Source organism: Triturus cristatus, chromosome 7 (assembly GCF_964204655.1).
Source record: "Triturus cristatus chromosome 7, aTriCri1.1, whole genome shotgun sequence".
Lineage (NCBI taxonomy): Eukaryota > Metazoa > Chordata > Amphibia > Caudata > Salamandridae > Triturus > Triturus cristatus.
Genome location: NC_140590.1, coordinates 21,343,885 through 21,365,908, shown reverse-complemented (window position 1 = coordinate 21,365,908; position 22,024 = coordinate 21,343,885). Strand labels below are relative to the sequence as shown.

Here is a 22,024-nt window from a genome sequence, read left to right as displayed (position 1 = left end):
CAAGGGACTGCCAGGGTATCCTCAGCATCCAATTGGTTTGTACCTAGGGTACACACATTAGTTTTTAGGGAGAAAGCAGATAGGCTGGGGTCCTGGATAGCAGGATCCCAGCCAGACTAGTCAAAAACCACTCAAATACCAGGCAAAAAGTTGGGGCAACCATATAGTCAGATTCCACCTTCCTACACATGTCTACACATCTTTGCAGATATGAACCTGCGACACAACCCATGGGTGGATGCACAGGAATGGCCATGAATGACGTAGCATTACTTTTGGTTACAAACCAAAACAAATTACCATTTGAATTGGTTTGTGAAGACCAACCTGGATTTTGCTTCAGGTCTGTGTTAGATGAGTTTATACAAACTCGATGCAAAGTCTTTCTGGATCTGGGCTACAGTGTCTCCATGTCCTGTCTGAGGTAGGAGGCCTGCAAAGTTAAAAACAGAACCAAAGACCTGGTGACTTTTTCCTGCTAGAGAAAAGGAACGGACTTTGATGTAGAAATAAACCCACGCAGAGGTTTTTCTTAGACGAGTGACCAACTCTAGCCACAGACCCCAGGTTTTGACAACTGCTGAGAGGGGAGGAGACATCCCCGCAGCTGAGGGCTGAACGAGACTGTCTGCAGAGAGGTCAAGAGCAGGCTCTCTCACTGCACACAGGAAAGGATCAGATTGTGGAAGGCTCAGGAGTCCTGTCTCTGCAGACAAGTGAGTACACAGGGTGAGAGAGACACTCTCACCGCACACAGGATCGTGAAAGGCTCAGGAGTGCTGTCTCTGTGGACAAGGAAGTGAGGACACAGGGGGGGTTCTGCACACTCAAGTCTTCTTCCAGCTCGTTTGAGCTCAGCTCGTGGTGTTTGAAGGACAATGGTGATTTCACTGAAGAGGTGGAGACCGGGTGGACGAGTTCATGGTCGCTGGGGCTGGATCCACGCAGGTAAGGCAAGTGACAATGAGACACCATGACCAGTGCTTGTAGTTTCTACACACACAGCTCACGGTGAAACCTCCTGTCCTCTCCTCCCTGGGACCAGCTCTCCCATCTCTTGTTGACTTTAGACTTGTCTTTGACCCTGTACAGAGCTCCGCTACCTTTTGGCTAGGCTCACACTAAGAAATACCAAATACATACATTGATACATACATGTTCACCTGTTGTGCTGGTCATTGCACTAGGGTGACAGCTGACCTCCATCTTTTGGGGATTCTTTGGGGATTTATGTATTTAACATTTTTTGTGTAGCGCGAACATGACCCCGTAGGGTATCAGAGCGCTTTACATAGGTATAGGTAGACAAAGGAACATAGGTAGTTGAGGGAAATCATGGAAACAGTGAGGCGATAAACAACATGGGCAGGCAGAGATTGGGGGGACAAAGGAAGCAGGAGGGGTGCTGGGGAAAGAAGGGCAATATACATCAAGAGCAAACCGGAAAAAAAAAAACAATCACTTAAAGGCAATAGGAACACAGCATCAAGTTCAGCGCATTGTTCATTGGGATGGGAGTGGGTGTGGGGTGTACTGCGAGGATGCACCTGGAAATACATCTCTCTGCAGATGTGTAATAGGTCCCTGGGGGTTCACTGTGGCAGGGTTGTGGGCCACAGGGGATGCCTCACCTGTGCCATTGCAGTGTCTTTTTTACAGTCTGAGGGATGGCTTGGGCAGGGGAACCTGCTTCTTGAAGATGTATAGCAATGCCTGCCAGGCACACATCCCATCCTGCGGTGGAGAAATGATGCTCCTGTGTACTGTGGAGTATTACGGGTGTGTTCAGTGGACCCCGCAGGACTCTGGGCACCGGTGCCACTGCACCTGCTGTACCAAAGGAGCCTAAGCTCCTGCCTATGTACAGAGCAGCATCAGAGGCTTGTTTGATACTGTTTACCAGGTTGTCTCAAAGTCCAGTCCCCTCCTGTCTCACACCCTGCAGTGAGAAATCCCAATGATACAGGAAAAGGTCACATTGACAAAAGTATCCCGGTGTCTTCTCAAGATGAATACAGCCCCAGACAAGTTCTATTCGCCATGCTTTTCAGAAGTGTTTTTATCAGTGTTAGTGGGAATGTTTCCTCTCTTTACAATGAGCAGCGGATTTTGTATAAAGTGTCTTTTGTTTTTCACATAGCCATTCTATGTTGGAGACACTGAAGTGCGGCCATCTTGTGATGGGAACGTGCTCCAAAGACTTGCAGCTCATCACTGTAATACAGGATGGAGGAGGTCCTCTGTCTCTATTGGTTCTGGAGAACCTGAAAGTGCTTGTATTCTAAGAAAGACGGTCTACAGAGCTAGAACAAGTCAGCGAACTTGGAGTATCTGCAACCGGTTCTCTATAAGCGCTACGGTAACCTGGAGCAGTCCGAAATATTAATCGTGAAAGGTACAAATACCTCGGATTTGACCTCAAAGTTTACTTGGTTAGTAACCACTTACTCTTCGACACTCCGGTCCTGACGAAAGCCTCTAGAGGAACCAAGAGGCTGAAACATGTTGACCTACACCAGTGCGTCAGACCAGTAACTTGGTCTACAAACGCACGCCACCTTTTTTAGCTTTCCTATACCACTTCCTTTAATAAATAACTGTTGGTTGTGATTTCAGGAATTTTAATTCACTCCACCACAACCACACCTCTCTTTTTTTAGTGTCTGACCACTACTGACAAACCAGTTGGTCTCCCTCCGGGCGGAGGACAGCATTCTGACTAATAAAAGACCCTATGATGATGCTGATACAGTACACTTTGGCGGAGAACCAAGATATACCGCCCATCCACCTGTGTACGTATATGAGGGTTTTTTAAGACGGTCTCCACGCTACTAAAAGACCCTGGTTATACAGGACAAGTGGTCCATTCTCCCCACAATTGATTTTTCGCTCTAACCATTGGAAGCCGAATGGGCCACAGCTTCTTTTCCCTCTCCTTAATGTTTTGAATGAAGTCCTCTGCAGTTGGCCAGGGTGCATCTGTGGTACTCCGCTGTTGATGAATTTTGTCCTGTGGCATTTTCCGTATGCTGTTCTTGTGCTTTTTCACGCATTGTGCATGAGTATTGCTGCCCTCGCGCTGATTGTCGCTGTTTTCTTATTGCGCTTTAGCCCATCGCAGGTTTTTTCGTGTTGGGGTTTGTGTTTTTATCTCCGTCGAGGTGGTTGCGTCATGGGCATTGGCCGCGGTTTCGGCAAACTATTGCATGCTACCGCCGTGGTGGGAATTCCACGTTGTCACAGAGTTGTTTTCCCGCGATAGGCTGCGATGTTCAAAGTTGCGTTAGGCTACTCTTGCGGTAGTTATCACACGTTCTTGTGAATATACCCCTGCGTGTCATGCACTGTACATAGGCCAGTGCACACGGTAACTGCACAGTGGGCAGTACCTGCTGCTCACTGTGCATCGTTCACTGCTTACTTGATCATACCACATGGCGCCCTGAATGGTAGCATGTTAAGGACTAAACCATGTCCTTGCTCTCTTCTGAAGAGCTTTAGGCACTAACAGAAGTAAATACATTTATTGTGTTAATCACATAGAGCTCAATAAAAACTTTACATCTAAAATAATCATGCACATTTATAAAAACAACTTCAATTTTATATACCCTAAATAGTGTTAGATTAGTCTAACAATATTTTTGAGTATTTGATAAGCCAAGTCTAAAATTTCATTAATTTGTCAATAAAAATATGGTATTTGGTTGTAAAACAGTGTCTGATGGCCTGGCCTCCCTCATCGCTCTGCTGTAAATAAAGTTTCCTTAATATTAACAATTTTGGACAAATGCAAACTACATGATTAAGTATTTCAACTTTATAACTACACAGACGGCAAGCACTCTGACCTTTCAGTTTCAGATTCAATATTCTCTCGAACTCAAATATTGGCATGTAAAGTCATCTGAATCTAAAGTATGTCTTTCTTAATGCACCTTGTAGATTTGATTCAATGTTTTCTTGATTCACAGATGAATAAGATTCATACTCCAAATCCTTGTGTCTGTGGTTCATCAAGGAAGCAAGGTCATGTTCTCTGCTGCTTTGAAGGTAGTTTTTAGGTCTCGGCTAGCGAAGGCTGCGCTTGCGCAGTCTCGCTCGCGAGATTTAACGTTTTAGAAGTGGGGCTTTAACCCGCCCCTCTTCTTCCCTCTTCTCTATTGGCTGGCCTCTTAAATGCTGGTCAGCCATTGGAGAAGAGCTTTGTCTCTCCAAAGAAGCCCCGTCTTTTTCAGATTCGGGGCGTGTTTTTTACTTTCTTTCTCTCCTCTGGAAAGTAAACATTCCAGCCAATGGCAAGAGGAGGGAAAGAAAAACATGCCCCCAAATCCGAAAACGCCGCTGCGTTTCTCCGAGGCATTTCTGCTTGACCTCGGAGAAAGGCGGTGGTGTTAATGGCGTCCTCTCCCCCTGCTCTCGGCTCCCGTGTTCAGCTGCTGCTCTGGTCTCCTCCCCCCTGATCATGTATTAAATCCAAGCTTGATCACAGCGTCTCAGCTTCCGCACTGTGTGATTTGGGGCAAATTCTTTTTCACAAAGCCGCTTTTGTGCACATCACAAATGACCGCACCTTCAAATGCGCGAGTTCAGAAAGCTCTGAAATGCACCTACATGTTACAGAAATGCATTCTTTTAACTTTAAAGACATTTGATCATGTATTTGTTTGTGTCACAGCTCACCAACCTTCACCCCTTCCCTCGCTCGCTCTCTCCCTATTCCCCGCCTCCCCTTTGCTTTCTCCCTCCCCTCACTTCTCCTTCCCTCATCTCCGCCACAATCTGAGCTTAATCACGGCGTCTTCTTCTGCACTGTGTTATTTTGGGCAAGTTGAACTGCACAATGCACGAGTTCGGAAAGCTCTGAAATGCGCCTACATGTTACAGAAATGCATTCTTTTAACTTTAAAGACATTTGATCATGTATTAAATCCGAGCTTAATCACGGCATCTCAGCTTCCGCACTGTGTGATTTTGGGCAAATTCTTTTTCACGAAGCCGCTTTTGTGCACATCACAAATGACCGCACCTTCGAATGCGCGAGTTCTGAAAGCTCTGAAATGCGCCAACATGTTACAGAAATGCATTCTTTTAACTTTAAAGACATTTGATCATGTATTTGTTTGTGTCACAGCTCGCCAACCTTCACCCCTTCTCTCGCTCGCTCTCTCCCTATTCCCCGCCTCCCCTTTGCTTTCTCCCTCCCCTCACTTCCCCTTCCCTTATCTCCTCCACAATCCGAGCTTAATCACAGCGTCTCTGCTTCTGCACTGTGTGATTTTGGGCAAGTTGAACTACACAATGCACGAGTTCGGAAAGCTCTGAAATGCGCCTACATGTTACAGAAATGCATTCTTTTAACTTTAAAGACATTTGATCATGTACTAAATCCGAGCTTAATCACGGCGTCTCAGCTTCCGCACTGTGTGATTTTGGGCAAATTTTTTTTCACGAAGCCGCTTTTGTGCACATCTCAAATGACCGCACCTTCAAATGCGCGAGTTCGGAAAGCTCTGAAATGCGCCCACATGTTACAGAAATGCATTCTTTTAACTTTAAAGACATTTGATCATGTATTTGTTTGTGTCACAGAAACACGTAAACTGAAAATCTATGCATAACATAGTGTGCCACCTGACTGGTATTTTGCTGCTTCTGTCACTGTATCCAGATATAGAATACCACAAGTAAACAAGCATTGGCATAGCCAACATGTCTCGCTTTTGGGACCTTATAAGTGTTTAGTCATGCAACAGTTGATGTTGTTGCACCAAGGATATTGTGCTGCATAACTAAATACTTATAATGTCCCAAAAGCGAGATCTATGTCCTCTCAGTGGCTTTGTGAAAAGGCACAAACTAAACTTTCCCTAATTCAGACATATGGTCTACAGGTTACACCCACGTCACGCTTGCATGTACATCAGGCACCTGTGCTATTTCACTGGGACTATAACGTGCTCCTGCAGGGCTGATCTTCGCATCAGGTGAATGAACCCACTGAGAAAGCCTACTGGAATGAGAATATACGGTGAACATATTAAACACAGTTTTCTGCTTTTACTACTTTAAAGGGATTAAAGCCCACGGAGAAAGGTGGTGGTGTTCATGGCGTCCTCTCCCCCGGCTCTTGGCTCCCTCGGTGCTCCCGTGTCCGGCTGAGTGTGTGTGTGTGTGTGTGTGTAGGTGGCCCTGTGGGTGGCTCTATTTGTGTGTGTGTTGCTCTATGTGAGTGGCACTCTGTGGGTGGCTCTGTGTGTGTGGGTGGCTCTATTTGTGTGTGTGGCTCTGTGTGTGGGTGCAAATGCAATAGGTCTCGCATTTGAGAGTGATTAAGCTATTGACATTGTAAATAACAATGCCGTTTCTTTAAATGTTTTTAAAACAAAAACATAAACAAAAATAATGTCATGAGCAATGCCAATAGCTCTAACTTTAACAATGCTGAGACCGTTGCATTGTAAATGCTTGTTCTTAGTAGGTCTTTCTGCACAGCACAGCTCATTTTAGCCAGCATTTCTGTTGATGGTAGCTTGAATTTTTCAATTGCATTATCTATGGATGTTAGCTTTAATTCCATATTTTGTTATGAATATATTTTTATTTCTATGAAAATGAGATATTTTAAAGATGGTTTTGAGTAATCGTATTCCTCCTGAGGCACAGCCGGGAGACTTGTATTTGTATTCACTCGTTTGCTTTTAAAACTGAAAAATTGTAATTTTATCTGCACTTTCCCCCTGCTTCCTACACACGATTGCTGCGGTAAAACGAGCGCTGGGAAGGCTACAATTACACCTTTTGGAAACCCCATTCTCCCCGCCCGGAGCAGGACACGCCCACTCCGAGGCCACGCCCTCTTAGGAATCTCAGACTACAAGAATGTGCATGAATAGGAAGCGCAGCGGACAAGCACAGAGGGCGCGACGATTGCGCGCCGAAGGCGCGCATAAGGCAAGCTCGTCTGCGCTCGTCCGCGCCGAGTCCGGGCCTTGGGCCACCCCCCTTGCCCCCCAGCCATCAGCACAAAGATGCTATACGCTAGCAACCCTTTACAAGTTAAGGCCTCCTGTTAACTCATACCCTCGACACTCCCTCCAAGCCATGGACCTTCCTGCAACCTGTCCTACCTGTTCTGCGCCTCTCAAACCTAACTCGCGCACAACAGCCACACAGGAATTCCAAATGCTCCTACTAAACTGCCGCTCGCTGCCTAAGCATAGCACCGAAATGGCCTTATTGATAGAAGAGCACACCCCGGATATATTGTTCCTTACGGAAACCTGGCTTACCAGTGAGTCCAACCCGGCGATAGTAGAGGCCCTCCCCACCGGCTATCAAATAACACGGCAAGACCGGCCAAAAGGGAGAGGAGGAGGCCTTGCTATCATCCATAAGGAGCAATATCATTGTCCACTCTCTCCTGAGACCATTTTGGACTGCGAGAGCATGGGTTTTAACATCAACCTCTCTCCTAACATCTGCTTCTCAGGCACCTTTATTTATCGCCCGCCCGGCCTCCCTAAGCAGTTTCTTCTAACTCTGCCATCGAATGTGGCCAGCAGAGTCAGCACCTCCTCTAGCTTTACCGTGTTGGGTGACTTGAATCTACATTTTGACTCCCCCTCGGACCTTTCAGCTGCTATCCTATCAGATGATCTAGCGGCTCTACAACTCACTCAACGTGTCTCCTCCCCCACCCACGAAAAAGGCCATTTACTGGATCCTATTATTTTAAATTGTTCTGAGATCACAGTGGACCCAGGCATTACCCTACCCTGGACTGACCACTTTTTAATCCCCTTTAAATGGACCACACCTAAATTCTCTCCTCCGGCTCTCACCACCAAAGTCAGGCGAGCCTGGACGCGCCTTGAGGTTGATAAGTGGTGCACTAAACTGGCTAGCTCACAACCAGAAATTCAGGATGATCCCGCCCTAGCAAACCAGGCTTATACCAACTGGATCTCCTACACTCTTGACTCTACTCTCCCAATGAGCAAGACTGTACTGAAGCGGCCTCAAAAAAACGCCCCTTGGTACACCCAGTCTCTCAGAGAAAAAAAGCGTCTCTGTAGAAGGGCGGAAAGACGTTGGCGCTTAGACAAATCGGCGGATAACAAAACCCGGTACCGTGAAACCATCAACGAGTACAAAACTCAAATAAAAGCAGCTCAGTCGACGTATTTCGCCGAAAAAATCCAGAATGCTAGATCCAAACCCAAAGAGATCTTCCAGATCATTAAAAACGAACCCATCCCCTGTGGTGCATGTCGAGAAATCTGTCACCCAATGTAATGACATTGCCGAATTTTTCTATCAGAAAATTAACAAAATGTATTCAACTTTTTCTCCCCCAAACACCGACCTGTCTACTCAACCTAATAACCTCCCTAGCCTGCCACATTCCCCCACCCCTTACAGCTTAACTCACTTTCCCCCACTAGACCTCCCCACTTTAGAATCACTAGCCCTCAGTGTCAAATCAGGTTCTCCGGCCGACCCTGCCCCTCCTGACATCTTAATGGCAGCATCCTATACCATCCTGCCCATCATCAGAGAGGTATTAAACTCTTCCATCTCCTCTGGCACCGTTCCACCCGTATGGAAGCAGGCCATGGTTAGGTCACTGATCAAGAAACCCAATCTGGACCCGTCTGATCTGGCTAACTACCGCCCTATTTCTCTGCTCCCTTGGTTGAGCAAGGTTTTGGAGAAATATGTGAACCAACAGTTAGTGAACTATCTAGAGGACCACCACATACTGGATCCCACTCAGACGGGTTTCAGACCTAAGCACGGGACAGAGACCGCCCTCCTCATGGTCGTAGAGGAAGCGAGAAAAATCTTGGATCAGGGAGGATCAGTGGCAGTGATCCTCCTTGATCTAAGCGCGGCCTTCGACACAGTGTGTCATGACACCCTACTAAGCCGCCTGTCCTGTGTGGGGATCAAGGATAAAGCTTGGGCATGGTTTGAATCCTTTCTGGGGAACAGATCTTTCAGGGTTTTTGATGGCGATTCAGTTTCCTCCAGTAGACCTCTTGTTGGACAGGCCTCACAGACGGCCCGCGCCCTCCCCGCTCGACAAGGCCCGGACTCCAGACCACCTGGCATAACCCCGCGACGAGCACCTGCACCCCGTCCCCCGACGGACCCTCTGCCTCGGACCCTCACTCGTCACGGGGTCCGGCCCCACCGGCTTTCCCGGCCGGGTCCAGCCGCCATCTTAGACCCTGTACCACGCGGCCGCCTGGCCTCCCCTCGACCCTAACCCCGGGCCTGGCCGGCCCCGACATCCCGGCACCACTATCCACCCAGGAGGTGAGCGGACCACTTGGCAGGTCAATGGGAGACCGAAGTGTCAAGGGCTCTCCCCCGCCAGGTGCCGATCGCTCCCAGCTCCCCCGGGCACTGGCTCCACCCCCTGCTGGGTGTCTGGACACCTTCATCCCGGACCCTCCGACCTCCAAGTGCGAGGGTCCGGACATCAAAGGGCACCAGCCCTATAACTGAGGCAGCTCCGGAGCAGGAAGGCAGTTGTATCCTGGAGTCGAGAGACACCGAGTGAACTCAACCCTGACGGACTACTGGCGCTGCCGTAGCCCGCTCTTGTGAACCATCGTCCTGCCTGCTGGCGCTGCCGCGGCCTTCTGCAACAGTCATCTTCCTGGGACCTGCTGGCGCTGCCGCGGCCCGTTGTACCGACCATCCTCACTGGGACCTGCTGGCGCTGCCGCGGCCCTCTGCAACCTGCATCTTCCTGGGACCTGCTGGCGCTGCCGCGGCCCGTTGTAACGACCATCCTCACCGGGACCTGCTGGCGCTGCCGCGGACCGTTCATCTTCCTGGGACCTGCTGGCGCTGCCGCGGCCCGTTGTATCGACCATCCGCACCGGGACCTGCTGGCGCTGCCGCGGCCCATACCACCTAACCACCAAAGCTCGAGGATTGTGAGCTCATCACCATCTCATCCGGATTACCTGAGTGGTAAATAGACTGTCCCGCTACCCCCTTCCCTACCTTGCGAGACTCTAATCGAGGGGACCCCTGAGTCCAGACCTCCTTGTACCATTTGACCGTACCTTACATAAGTGCCTATAAAGATCATTGAACCTTATCCGTGTGCGGTATTTGTCTGTGGGGGGGAAGTTACTTGTCTGTACGATCGCTGGAGACGGCTCTCCCCGGAGACCTCTCCTCCTGACCCCGGCCGACCCTCCCGGTCCGTCTACCTTTTCTAACATTGGTGGCCAGCGGCGCGATCCGAATCAACGCGTAATCGTACGGAGAGTAGCTCACCCCACGACAAAGCACGATGTCGACCAAAGATAGCAACTCCACCGAGAAGTTCCAAATGGAGAAACTAGACGAATACAACCACCGCGAACTGAGACAATTTTGTATAGAACTTGGCATTGCTACCACCGGCCTGAGTACCAAGGATGATCTAAAGCGCGCCCTTGAGTCGTGGACAGAAACGGGGGTCGCAAGACCCTCCGACCAAAGCAGCGGCACACCAGACCAAAACAGCGTTACACCAGAGGGGAACGCCACGACTCCCGAGGAGCGGGGAATGGGCCTCTCACCGGAGGAGATACGAGAAAGAGACAGAGTCAGACTGCACGAATTAGAGATGGCACGACTCAAGATGGATGGAGAGCTCAAGTTAGCTGAACAAAAACTCAACCTCGAGCATATGCGGATTCGAGAGGAACGGGAAGAAAAACAGAGGCAGAGAGAGCTGGAAGAGAAAAAGATAACGCTCGAGCACGAGCGCCAATTGGCCGAAATAGAACTGCGCAAACAGCATAAGGACTTGGGGGTGCCTGAAAGACCACACACCCCGGGACCAACTGAGAAAAAAGTGCACATCCCCAAGGATGTGGTCCGCGAGTATGTCCGAGAAGACGACATACAACAGTGGTTTAAGGCCTATGAGATCGCAATGACCTCCCACCGGATCGACCGGAGTGATTGGGGAGCCGGACTTTGGGGGAGATTCATCAACGAGGGTCGCGATGCCCTGCTGCAGCTCCCCGATCACCAAATGTCATCCTACGACCACATGAAGGCTGCCCTCCTCACCCGCTACGGCCTCACACCCGAGATGTACCGCCAGAGGTTCAGGGATTGCACCCGGATCCCAGGTACAACTTGGGTGGAATACGTGAACTATTTCAGCCGGGCCTTCGAGGGGTGGATCAAGGGAAGTCAGGTCACCACATACGAACAACTCTTCAATCTTATGGTATGGGAACACCTGTCGAACAACTGTTTCGTCGAGCTCAGGCAGCACCTGCTCGACAGTAAGCTGACTGACCCCCGGCAGCTCGCCGCCGAAGCTGACCGGTGGGAAAGCACCCGAGTGGGCCGGAAAGGGCCACACGACCAGAACAGAAGTAACCAAGGCCAGCACCGACCTCGGGGAGGAGGAGGAGGCCAGGGGCGTGGGAGAGACGCCTTACCAGCAACAACCGTGGCCAGCACCCCGCCGCCGGCCGGCCGGGGCAACCCCCCGTTGCGGCCTGGGTACCGAGCCAACATCACGTGCCACCGGTGCCAGCGACTAGGCCACTACGCCAACGATCCGAGCTGCCCGCTGAACCAAACGCCCAAGCCCCGCCAGGTAGCCGCCGCTGCCCTGGGGGAGGAGCAGTTGTCGGAGGGACCCGAGGAGTGTGAGCCGGATCAGCAAGGGTGGGAACCGGCCGCCATGGTCCTGGCATGCTTAGGGGGAAGAGACATGGTTCCGCGGGCTCCCCTACCCGCCAACACCAGAAAATACGGTCAGTGGGTGACCATTAATGGACAGAGAGCTGAGGCCTTGCGCGACACCGGCGCCAGCGTGACGGCCGTCCGCTGTCACCTGGTGAAGCCCGAGCAGATCCTGCCGAACATTCTCTGCCCCGTCCGCTCGGCAGATAACTCCGAAAGCATGTGCAAGATGGCCTGCGTCCCGTTTGAATGGGGAGGGGTCTCCGGCCTACTGAAAGTGACGGTCCGGGACGATGCCCCCGTGGACTGCCTCCTGGGGAATGACCTCGAGAGTTCCCCGTGGGCCACCGTCGAGAGGAGAGAGCACCTGGGGATGCTGGGCCTCCCGGACTGGGCCTGCATAACCACCCGATCCATGGCCGGCCGGGCCGCCCCCCGATCAGAAGAAACCGAATGGCCGGCACCTCCGCCCCCGGTGGTCCCCGTAGAGGACAACGGCGAGTCCGACCTCCCAGACCAGGCCCCCGAAGAAAACGCGCAACCCCAGGGCCTTCCGGATCTGGCTCAGTGGCGGCAAGAAGGGGGGCCCACCCAAGAACAGTTCCGCCAGGAGCAAAAGACCTGTCCCTCCCTCGAGGGACTTCGCCAACAAGCCAGCACCCAAGCCGCCGGGGACACCACCGGAACCCACTGGGTCTACTGGGATAACGACCTGCTCTACAGCGAGCAAAGAATCGCCGAGCTGGGGGCCAGTCGAGTTCTGGTGGTACCGCTCCGCTTCCGAGACTTTCTGCTCAACCTAGCCCATGATGTCCCCCTGGCTGGGCACCTGGGCCAAGATAAAACGTACAGTCGACTGGTGACCCACTTTTTCTGGCCAAAAATGAGGAATGACGTCCTGAACCACTGCCGATCGTGCCCCACATGCCAAGCAAGCGGGAAGAGTGGCCGGAAGCTGAAGGCTCCTCTACAACCCTTCCCGGTGGTCACCACCCCGTTCGAGAGGGTGGGGATAGACATTGTGGGACCGCTGGATCCTCGCACGGCTCAAGGACACAGGTTCATCTTGGTACTAGTGGACCATGCCACCCGCTATCCCGAGGCGGTGCCCCTACGGACCGTGACCGCTCCAGTGGTTGGCCGGGCCCTGATGGGGATCTTCTCCCGGGTAGGCTTCCCCCGAGAAGTCGTCAGCGACCGAGGTACGAACTTCATATCGAAGTACATGAAGTCCCTCTGGCAACAATGCGGGGTCACATACAGATTCACGACCCCCTATCACCCCCAAGGAAACGGACTAGTGGAGCGGTTCAACCGCACTCTCAAAGGGATGATTGGGGGATTAGAAGAGCCTCTCCGTCGCCAGTGGGATGTACTGCTCCCGTGCCTCCTCTTTGCCTACCGAGAAGTACCCCAGAAGTCCCTCGGCTTTAGCCCCTTTGAACTCCTATACGGACACCCTGTGCGAGGGCCCCTCAGCCTAGTGAAGGAGGGCTGGGAGCAGGCCCCCCTAACGACCCCTCCAGACGTCTTCAAATACCTCCTGGCCTTGCGAAACCAGACCCGGCGCTTCAGGGAGATGGCCAAGGCGAACCTCGAGGCCAGCCAGGAGGACATGAAGAGGTGGTATGACCACAATGCCTCCTCCGTGGAATTCGAGCCGGGGCAGCAAGTATGGGTGATGTCCCCCACCGAACCGTGTGCCCTGCAAGATAAGTGGACGGGGCCCTTCAAGGTGGTCGAGCGCAAAAGCCCCGTCACTTACCTCATCGACATGGGGACCTCCCAGAACCCCCTTCGGGTCCTCCACACCAACCGGCTCAAACCGCACTTTGTGCGCTCCGAACTAAGCCTCTTGATGGCTACGGACAGTGGCACCGAAGAAGACTCCGAGCCCCTCCCGGATCTCCTGAAGACTCAAGAGAAGGACGGCTCCGTGGACGGGGTCCGGCTCTCTGACGCCCTCACTACGGAGCAACAACAGGACTGCCGGGACCTCCTGCTGCAGTTCGCTGCCCTGTTCTCCCTCACCCCCGGGGTCACCCCCTGGTGTTTGCACGACGTAGACACCGGGGACAGTCCCCCTGTCCGGCACCGGGCCTACCGCGTACCAGATCGGGTACGGGCCTGCATACAGGAGGAAGTGGCCAAGATGCTCACAATCGGGGTCATCGAGCCCTCGGACAGTCCCTGGGCCAGTCCAGTCGTACTAGTTCCCAAAGCCGCTGCCCCCGGCACCGCACCTGAACTGAGATTCTGCGTCGACTACCGGGGCTTGAACGCGGTCACCCGGACCGACGCTCACCCCATCCCCCGAGCAGACGAACTGATCGACCGGCTGGGGGCCGCCCGCTACCTTAGTATCTTCGACCTAACGGCGGGCTACTGGCAAATCGGCCTCACACCCAGGGCTCAGGAACGGTCAATCTTCTCCACCCCCGATGGCCACTATCAATTCAAGGTCATGCCCTTTGGCATGAAGAACGCCCCCGCCACGTTCCAACGCCTTGTGAACCAGGTCTTGGCGGGGCTTGAAGAATTCAGCGCTGCCTACCTGGACGATATCGCTGTGTACAGCCGCCACTGGTCCGACCACCTCCGTCACCTCCAAGAGGTCCTACAAGCCCTCCAGCGGGCCGGCCTCACCATTAAGGCCGGCAAGTGCCAGATTGGCCAAGGGTCCGTGACCTACCTTGGGCACCAAGTGGGGAGCGGGCTGGTGGCCCCACTACAACTTAAGATCGCTGCCATCCAGTCCTGGCAGCCCCCCGTCACCCAGACCGAGGTCCGAGCCTTCTTGGGGCTCACCGGCTACTACCGGCGGTTCGTGAAGGACTACGGCAGCATCGTGGGGCCCCTCACGGGTCTCACATCCAAGAACCAGCCAAAGCGGATCAATTGGACTCCTGACTGTCAAGCGGCCTTCGAGGAGCTGAAGGCCGCCCTGTGCACCGCCCCGGTGCTCCAGGCCCCCGATTACAGTCGGGAGTTTGTGGTGCAGACCGACGCCTCCGACCACGGCATCGGAGCCGTCCTCTCTCAGCTGAACCCCGAAGGTCATGACCATCCGGTGGCCTTCATCAGCCGACGTCTCCTGGCCCGAGAACAGCGTTGGAGCACCATCGAAAGGGAAGCATTTGCAGTGGTGTGGGCCCTCAAAAAGCTCCGGCCCTACCTCTTCGGTACCCACTTCCGGGTACAGACCGACCATCGACCCCTGCAATGGCTGATGCAGATGCGGGGGGAGAACCCAAAACTCTTGCGCTGGTCCATTTCCCTGCAGGGAATGGACTTCACCGTGGAGCACCGACCGGGCCAAGACCACGCCAACGCGGATGGCCTGTCCCGCTTTTTCCGCCTCGACGAAGAGAGTCCCCAAGGGGATGGGTGACTCTCCCCGCCTTCAGCTGGGGGGGACGCATGTTGGACAGGCCTCACAGACGGCCCGCGCCCTCCCCGCTCGACAAGGCCCGGACTCCAGACCACCTGGCATAACCCCGCGACGAGCACCTGCACCCCGTCCCCCGACGGACCCTCTGCCTCGGACCCTCACTCGTCACGGGGTCCGGCCCCACCGGCTTTCCCGGCCGGGTCCAGCCGCCATCTTAGACCCTGTACCACGCGGCCGCCTGGCCTCCCCTCGACCCTAACCCCGGGCCTGGCCGGCCCCGACATCCCGGCACCACTATCCACCCAGGAGGTGAGCGGACCACTTGGCAGGTCAATGGGAGACCGAAGTGTCAAGGGCTCTCCCCCGCCAGGTGCCGATCGCTCCCAGCTCCCCCGGGCACTGGCTCCACCCCCTGCTGGGTGTCTGGACACCTTCATCCCGGACCCTCCGACCTCCAAGTGCGAGGGTCCGGACATCAAAGGGCACCAGCCCTATAACTGAGGCAGCTCCGGAGCAGGAAGGCAGTTGTATCCTGGAGTCGAGAGACACCGAGTGAACTCAACCCTGACGGACTACTGGCGCTGCCGTAGCCCGCTCTTGTGAACCATCGTCCTGCCTGCTGGCGCTGCCGCGGCCTTCTGCAACAGTCATCTTCCTGGGACCTGCTGGCGCTGCCGCGGCCCGTTGTACCGACCATCCTCACTGGGACCTGCTGGCGCTGCCGCGGCCCTCTGCAACCTGCATCTTCCTGGGACCTGCTGGCGCTGCCGCGGCCCGTTGTAACGACCATCCTCACCGGGACCTGCTGGCGCTGCCGCGGACCGTTCATCTTCCTGGGACCTGCTGGCGCTGCCGCGGCCCGTTGTATCGACCATCCGCACCGGGACCTGCTGGCGCTGCCGCGGCCCATACCACCTAACCACCAAAGCTCGAGGATTGTGAGCTCATCACCATCTCATCCGGATTACCTGAGTGGTAAATAGACTGTCCCGCTACCCCCTTCCCTACCTTGCGAGACTCTAATCGAGGGGACCCCTGAGTCCAGACCTCCTTGTACCATTTGACCGTACCTTACATAAGTGCCTATAAAGATCATTGAACCTTATCCGTGTGCGGTATTTGTCTGTGGGGGGGAAGTTACTTGTCTGTACGATCGCTGGAGACGGCTCTCCCCGGAGACCTCTCCTCCTGACCCCGGCCGACCCTCCCGGTCCGTCTACCTTTTCTAACACCTCTAAATTGTGGAGTTCCTCAGGGCTCCTCTCTGAGCCCTGCTCTATTCAACCTATATATGAGACCACTGGCCAGTGTCGTCCGCCCATTTGGAGTTAAAATCATCTCATATGCGGACGACACGCAGCTGGTGGTCTCACTGGCGCAGGAGGCATCTCGTAGTGCGCAAGGCGGGCTCAGAGAATGCCTGGAGGAAGTGAGGAGCTGGATGTCGTCATCATCCCTGAAATTGAATGGAGAAAAAACTGAGCTGATGCTCCTAGGACCTTCAGAGCCGGCACTTCCCCCTTCCCTATGGCCCCCATGCCTAGGACCGCCTCCAACCCCAAAAAACACCAGCAAAAATCTTGGGGTATGGCTGGACAGCTCACTATCTTTCAATGTCCAAGCCACAAAACTGTCAGCCACATGTTTTGGCATTCTGAGAGTGCTAAATAAAATCTTCCCCCTCCTCCCCCTGGAAGCCAAACAGGCTGCCATTCAAGGGCTCATTCACTCCCGTCTTGATTTTAACAACGCACTTTATCTGGGTGCACCAGAATACACCCTTCGGAGGCTGCAAACTGTACAGAACAGCGCAGCTCGCCTTCTACTTAAAATCCCGCACAGACACTCAGTGAGGACCGGACTGACTAGCCTCCATTGGTTACCGGTCCGGCAGAGAGTTCTGTTTAAGGCGCTATGTATAGCCCATCAAGCCTTCTGGGACATGGGACCTATTATTACCCGTGATCTGATCACTCATTACATCCCAAATCGTAGTCTTCGTTCCAGCCAGACTCACTTAGCAGTAGTCCCAAGAATAAAAAGATCTAGAACCGGCGGAAGGACGTTCATGTACAACGCAGCTGAGGCCTGGAATGCTCTCCCACTTCATCTTAGAGCCACCCAGAACCGTACTATGTTTCGCAAGCAATTGAAGACCCACCTTTTCACATCTGCCTGCTAAACCGTTGTCTTTTTTCTTTTTTTCCCCTTCCCTGCTCTCTGTAGGTGACGGTTATCCTAGCTCTTGGACGCCTTCGGGCAACAACTGCGCTCTATAAATCCCCAAGTTTACAAGTTTACAAGTTTCTATGACACAATCGCAAAATTATTGTATTTTTGCAGCAGTCTGAGTTATATCTGGGAGTTTTATGTTAAGTTCCAATCTCAATATGCTATGTCAAGTAGATGCTATAAGCTTTAAAAGTCGCTTGATGTTTTGCAGGCAGATTGTTTCCACATGGCTATGTTATTCATAGTGAATACAAAGGAAGCGTAGAGTAGCAAAGGTGTAATTTTCATTCCTAAAGCTTTTAATTATGAGCCAATTGCTGTACCTCAATGCAGTTTTGCAAACCTCATTACAGATGTTGTTGTTAAGAAGACTTTTCTTTTCTGGTGATCTGTGATTGGTCCAAGATAATTTGTTGTCGTACGGATTAACAATATCTATAGGTGGATCTTATAAGTTTCTTGATGAGCCGAATGTCATTATCTGGTCTTTGAATAGTTAGTTAGGAGCCCATTAGCTAAATTGGTCTTGCTTAACTAAGTTAGTAGATATTGTAAGCCTTTTGGAGTTTATAAAAGGATTACCAAATCTTCGGCGAAAGCTAGACTCTTAGGAGCCCGATTTACACAGTTACACTGAGACAAAAGTCTAACTTTACAATCTTTGGTGACATTTATAATTAGTAAAGTTAGACTTTTGTCTCAGTTGTAGTTTAAGTTTTGGTCTTCAGTTTAACTGAGACCAAGGGCCATATGTAGGTAGCATCACATTTACCGATTCATAAATACCGAATTTTACCGATTCGGTATTTATGAATCGGTAAATGGTATGTAGGTAAAAATTCGGTAATTATTACCGAATCGGTAATAATCGGTAATTATGAACCGGTATTTACCGATTCGGCAATAATGCATCCCTTCCCATTCATTCCTATGGGCCTGGAGGCCCATAGGAATGAATGGGAAGCCATTTACTATTACCGATTCGGTAATTACCGAATCGGTAATAGGGGGAACATATTCATGGGTGGCAGGGTGTCACATTGACACCCTGTTGCACCCCTGCATCGTGCATGTGTGCACATGTGGCGCACATACATGCCCTAAGGGCATGTATGTCTGCCACATGGCACTTTTAAATCTGCAAAATATTACTTTTTGCAAGGTATTCGTTATTTATCACCAACCTGTATTTGGTGGTAAATAACGAATTCTTAATACAAATTGTCACTCTTTAGAGTGCTCCCTACATATGATTTCAGGATTCGGTATTTACCGAATCGGTAATTTACCGATTCGGTAATTTACCGATTCGGTAAATACCGAATCCTGAAATTATGCCTCCTACATCTCAAATAGCTAAATACCGGTCGGTAACGGGATATTTACCGAATTTCGGCCGTTACCGACCGGTATTTAGCTACTTACATGAGGCCCCAAATGTCTAGTCTCAGTTAAACTTAAGACCAAAACTATGGTTAAACTGAGAAAAATTTCAAATTTTCCTACTCATAAATGTCCTTTGTGAATGCCGAAAGCCGTAATGTTAGACTTACGATTCAGTTTACCTCTTAGGATCTGGCCTATACTGTCTCCAATTTTTGAACCATGATTTAACCCCTTCTGTGCCCATGACGAGTCCAGCACGTCATGGGGCATTCCCTGGGGAATCCCTCTGGTGCGGGCACCAGAGGGATTCCCTTTAATTAAAAATAGCCTCGGGAGCTGGGGAAGAGCTTCCCCAGCTTCCGAGGCCCCCCCCCTTTCACTGTAATGACGATCGGCGCGCACGTCGTGCCGACATCATTACAGTGAAAGTGAAGCCAAGAGGCTCATTTCAGTTTCACTTTCTACGTGCTCAGGGGGCTATCTCAGCCCCCTGAGCACGTAGAAAGACGTGAGAGGTATTGTTGGAAAGGGGAGAATCTCCCCTTTCCAATGGTACCCCTCCCCAGTGGATCCATACTTGGGGATCGCCACAGGAGGGCGATCCCCAAGCAGGGATCCATCCACTAGACACCAGGGAGGGGGGAGCGGCCCCTTGGACAAGGGCCTTTGCTCCCTCCTGGTTACTTTGGCACGATTTAGTCTTTTTGCCCCCCCCTGGGGGGCAAATGGGGGCATTAACCCCCAATCTGCCCCCCCGGGGGGGCAAAAAGCCCACTAGACACCAGGGAATTAAAAAAAAAAAATAGGGGTGGGGGCTACCAAAAACGGGCAGGCCCATGCCCCCACCCCACCCCCCAATTACTACAGTCTTTCTTCCCCCCCGGGGGGCAGATGGGGAATTGGCCCCTAATCTGCCCCTTCGGGGGGGCAGAAAGCCCACTAAATACCAGGGATTAGTTTTTAGGTTTTTTTTAGGCTGGGGGCTGCCCGCAATGGGCACGCCAATGCCCCCACCCACCCACCACCATTACAGTCTTTCTGCCCCCCCGGGGGACAGATGGGGCATCGACCCCCAATCTGCCCCCCGGGGGGGGGCAAAAAGCCCACTAGACACCAGGGAATAAAAAATAAAAAAAAGAGGTGGGGGCTGCCCAAAACGGGCAGGCCCATGCCCCCACCCCACCACCCAATTACTACAGTCTTTCTGGCCCCCGGGGGGCAGATGGGGCATTGGCCCCTAATCTGCCCCTTTGGGGGGCAGAAAGCCCACTAAATACCAGGGATTAGTTTTTAGTTTTTTTTAGGGTGGGGGCTCCCCGAAACGGGCACGCCAATGCCCCCACCCACCCACCACCATTACAGCCTTTCTGCCCCCCCTGGGGGGCAGATGGGGCATCGGCTCCCAATCTGCCCCCCCGGGGGGGCAAAAAGCCCACTAGACAACAGGGAATAAAAAAAAAAAAAAAATAGAGGTGGGGGCTGCCCAAAACGGGTAGGCCCATGCCCCCCCAATTATTACAGTCTTTCTGCCCCCCCCGTGGGGCAGATGGGGTATTGGCCCCTAATCTGCCCCTTCGGGGGGCAGAAAGCCTACTAAATACCAGGGATTCGTTTTTAGTTTTTTTTAGGGTGGGGGCTGCCCGAAACGGGCACGCCAATGCCCCCACCCACCTGCCATAATTACAGCCTTTCTACCCCCCCTAGGGGGCAGATGGGGAATTGGCCACTAATCTGCCCCTTCGGGGGGGGGGGCGGAAAGCCCACTTGACGCCAGGGAATTTTTTCACGCAATTTCCTTTAGGGTGATGGATTTTATTTAGGGTGGAGGCTGCCCGAAATGGGCACGCCAATGCCCCCACCCCCCGCCACCATTACAGCCTTTCTGCCCCCCCCTGGGGGGCAGATGGGGCAGTAGCCCCCAATCTGCCCCCCCCCCAGAGGGGCAGAAAGGCCACTATCCACCAGGGATTTTTTTGCGCAATTGTTTTTAGGGTGTGTGATGCCCGAAAAGGGCACGCCAATGCCCCCACCCTCCCCCCCCCACAAAAATGACAGTCTTTCTGCCCCCAGGAGGCAGATGGGAGCTGTAGCCCCCAATCTGGCCCCCCCTGGGGGGCGCAGAAAGCCCACTAGAAACCATGGATTTTTTTGTTTTATTAGTGTAGGGGTGGGGGCTCCCCAAAATGGGCTTGACAATACCCCCACCCCACCCCCAGAGAAACTCCAGTCTTTCCGCCCCCCTGCGAGGGTAGTTGGCGGCAGCGGCCCCTGATCTGCACCCTGGGGGGGCAGAAAGCCCACTAGGCGCCAGCGAGTATGCAGGCTTTTTTTATGCGTGGGGGTGGGGGCTGCCCAAAATGGCCATACCAATGCCCCCACCCCCACAAAAAATTGCCACAGTCTTTCTGCCCCTTTAGGGGCATATCGGGATGAAACCCCCTTCCCCGATTCCCCCCCAGGGCGGCAGAAAGCCCACTGGGCTCTGGCTTTTTTTTAGCAATGGGCATACCTGTGGATTTTGGGCCCTAGCGCAGTTGGCACGTAGGCAAACCTAGCAAACCTGTACATTTTTTAAAACTAGACACCGAGGGGAATCCAGGATGGGGTGACTTGACAGGCTCTCACCAGGTTCTGTTACCCAGAATCCATTGCAAACCTAAAAATGTGTCCAAAATAACACATTTTCCTCACATTTCTGTGGTGGAAAGTTCTGGAATCTGCGTGGGTCCACAAAATTCCACCCACCCCGCGTTCCCCAAAGTCTTCCGAGAAAAATGGTACCTCACTTGCGTGGGTAGGCCTAGTGCCCGCGTCAGGCAAGGGCCCAAAACCAATTGAGGAGACATCAAAATTACCTATCACAAAACAACCTGGTTTTGCAAAGGGGGTCCCATGAGTTTTTGGCCCCAGGCTTGGCGGCTATCTAGGGAAACCTACCAAACCCCCAAATTTCTGAAAACTAGACACCCGGGGAATTCCAGGGAGGTATGGCTTGCATGGATCCCCCAACGTTTCCTTACCCAGAATGCCCTGCAAACCTCAAATTTAGCTGAAAAAATCACCTTTTTCACACATTTTTGTGTGGGAAAGTTGTGGCATCACCGGGCTGACACAAATTTCCTACCACCCAGCGTTCCCCCGGGTCTCCCGATAAAAACAGGGCCTCACTCGTGTGGGAGGCCTAAGGACCCGCCACGGGCAAGGGTCCAAAACGTAGTGAGGCGCTCTACGTTTTGGACCCTTGCCTGTTGCCAGTTTAGCTTAAGTTTTGGTCTTCAGTTTAACTGAGACCAA

The 22,024-nt window shown here is 52.7% G+C and overlaps 1 protein-coding gene across 1 annotated transcript in view; it reads left to right on the top strand.

Moving 5' to 3' along the window:
* The first annotated feature begins 856 nt into the window (after positions 1-856).
* The window catches only part of LOC146808708 (cell adhesion molecule CEACAM6-like), a 375,069-nt gene continuing 353,901 nt past the window's right edge, over positions 857-22,024 (top strand). Inside the window, exon 1 of the mRNA XM_085614219.1 lies at positions 857-948. Within this exon, the coding sequence (XP_085470345.1) occupies positions 879-948 (70 nt within the window). The 5' untranslated portion in view covers positions 857-878. The remainder of the gene's footprint in view (positions 949-22,024) is intronic.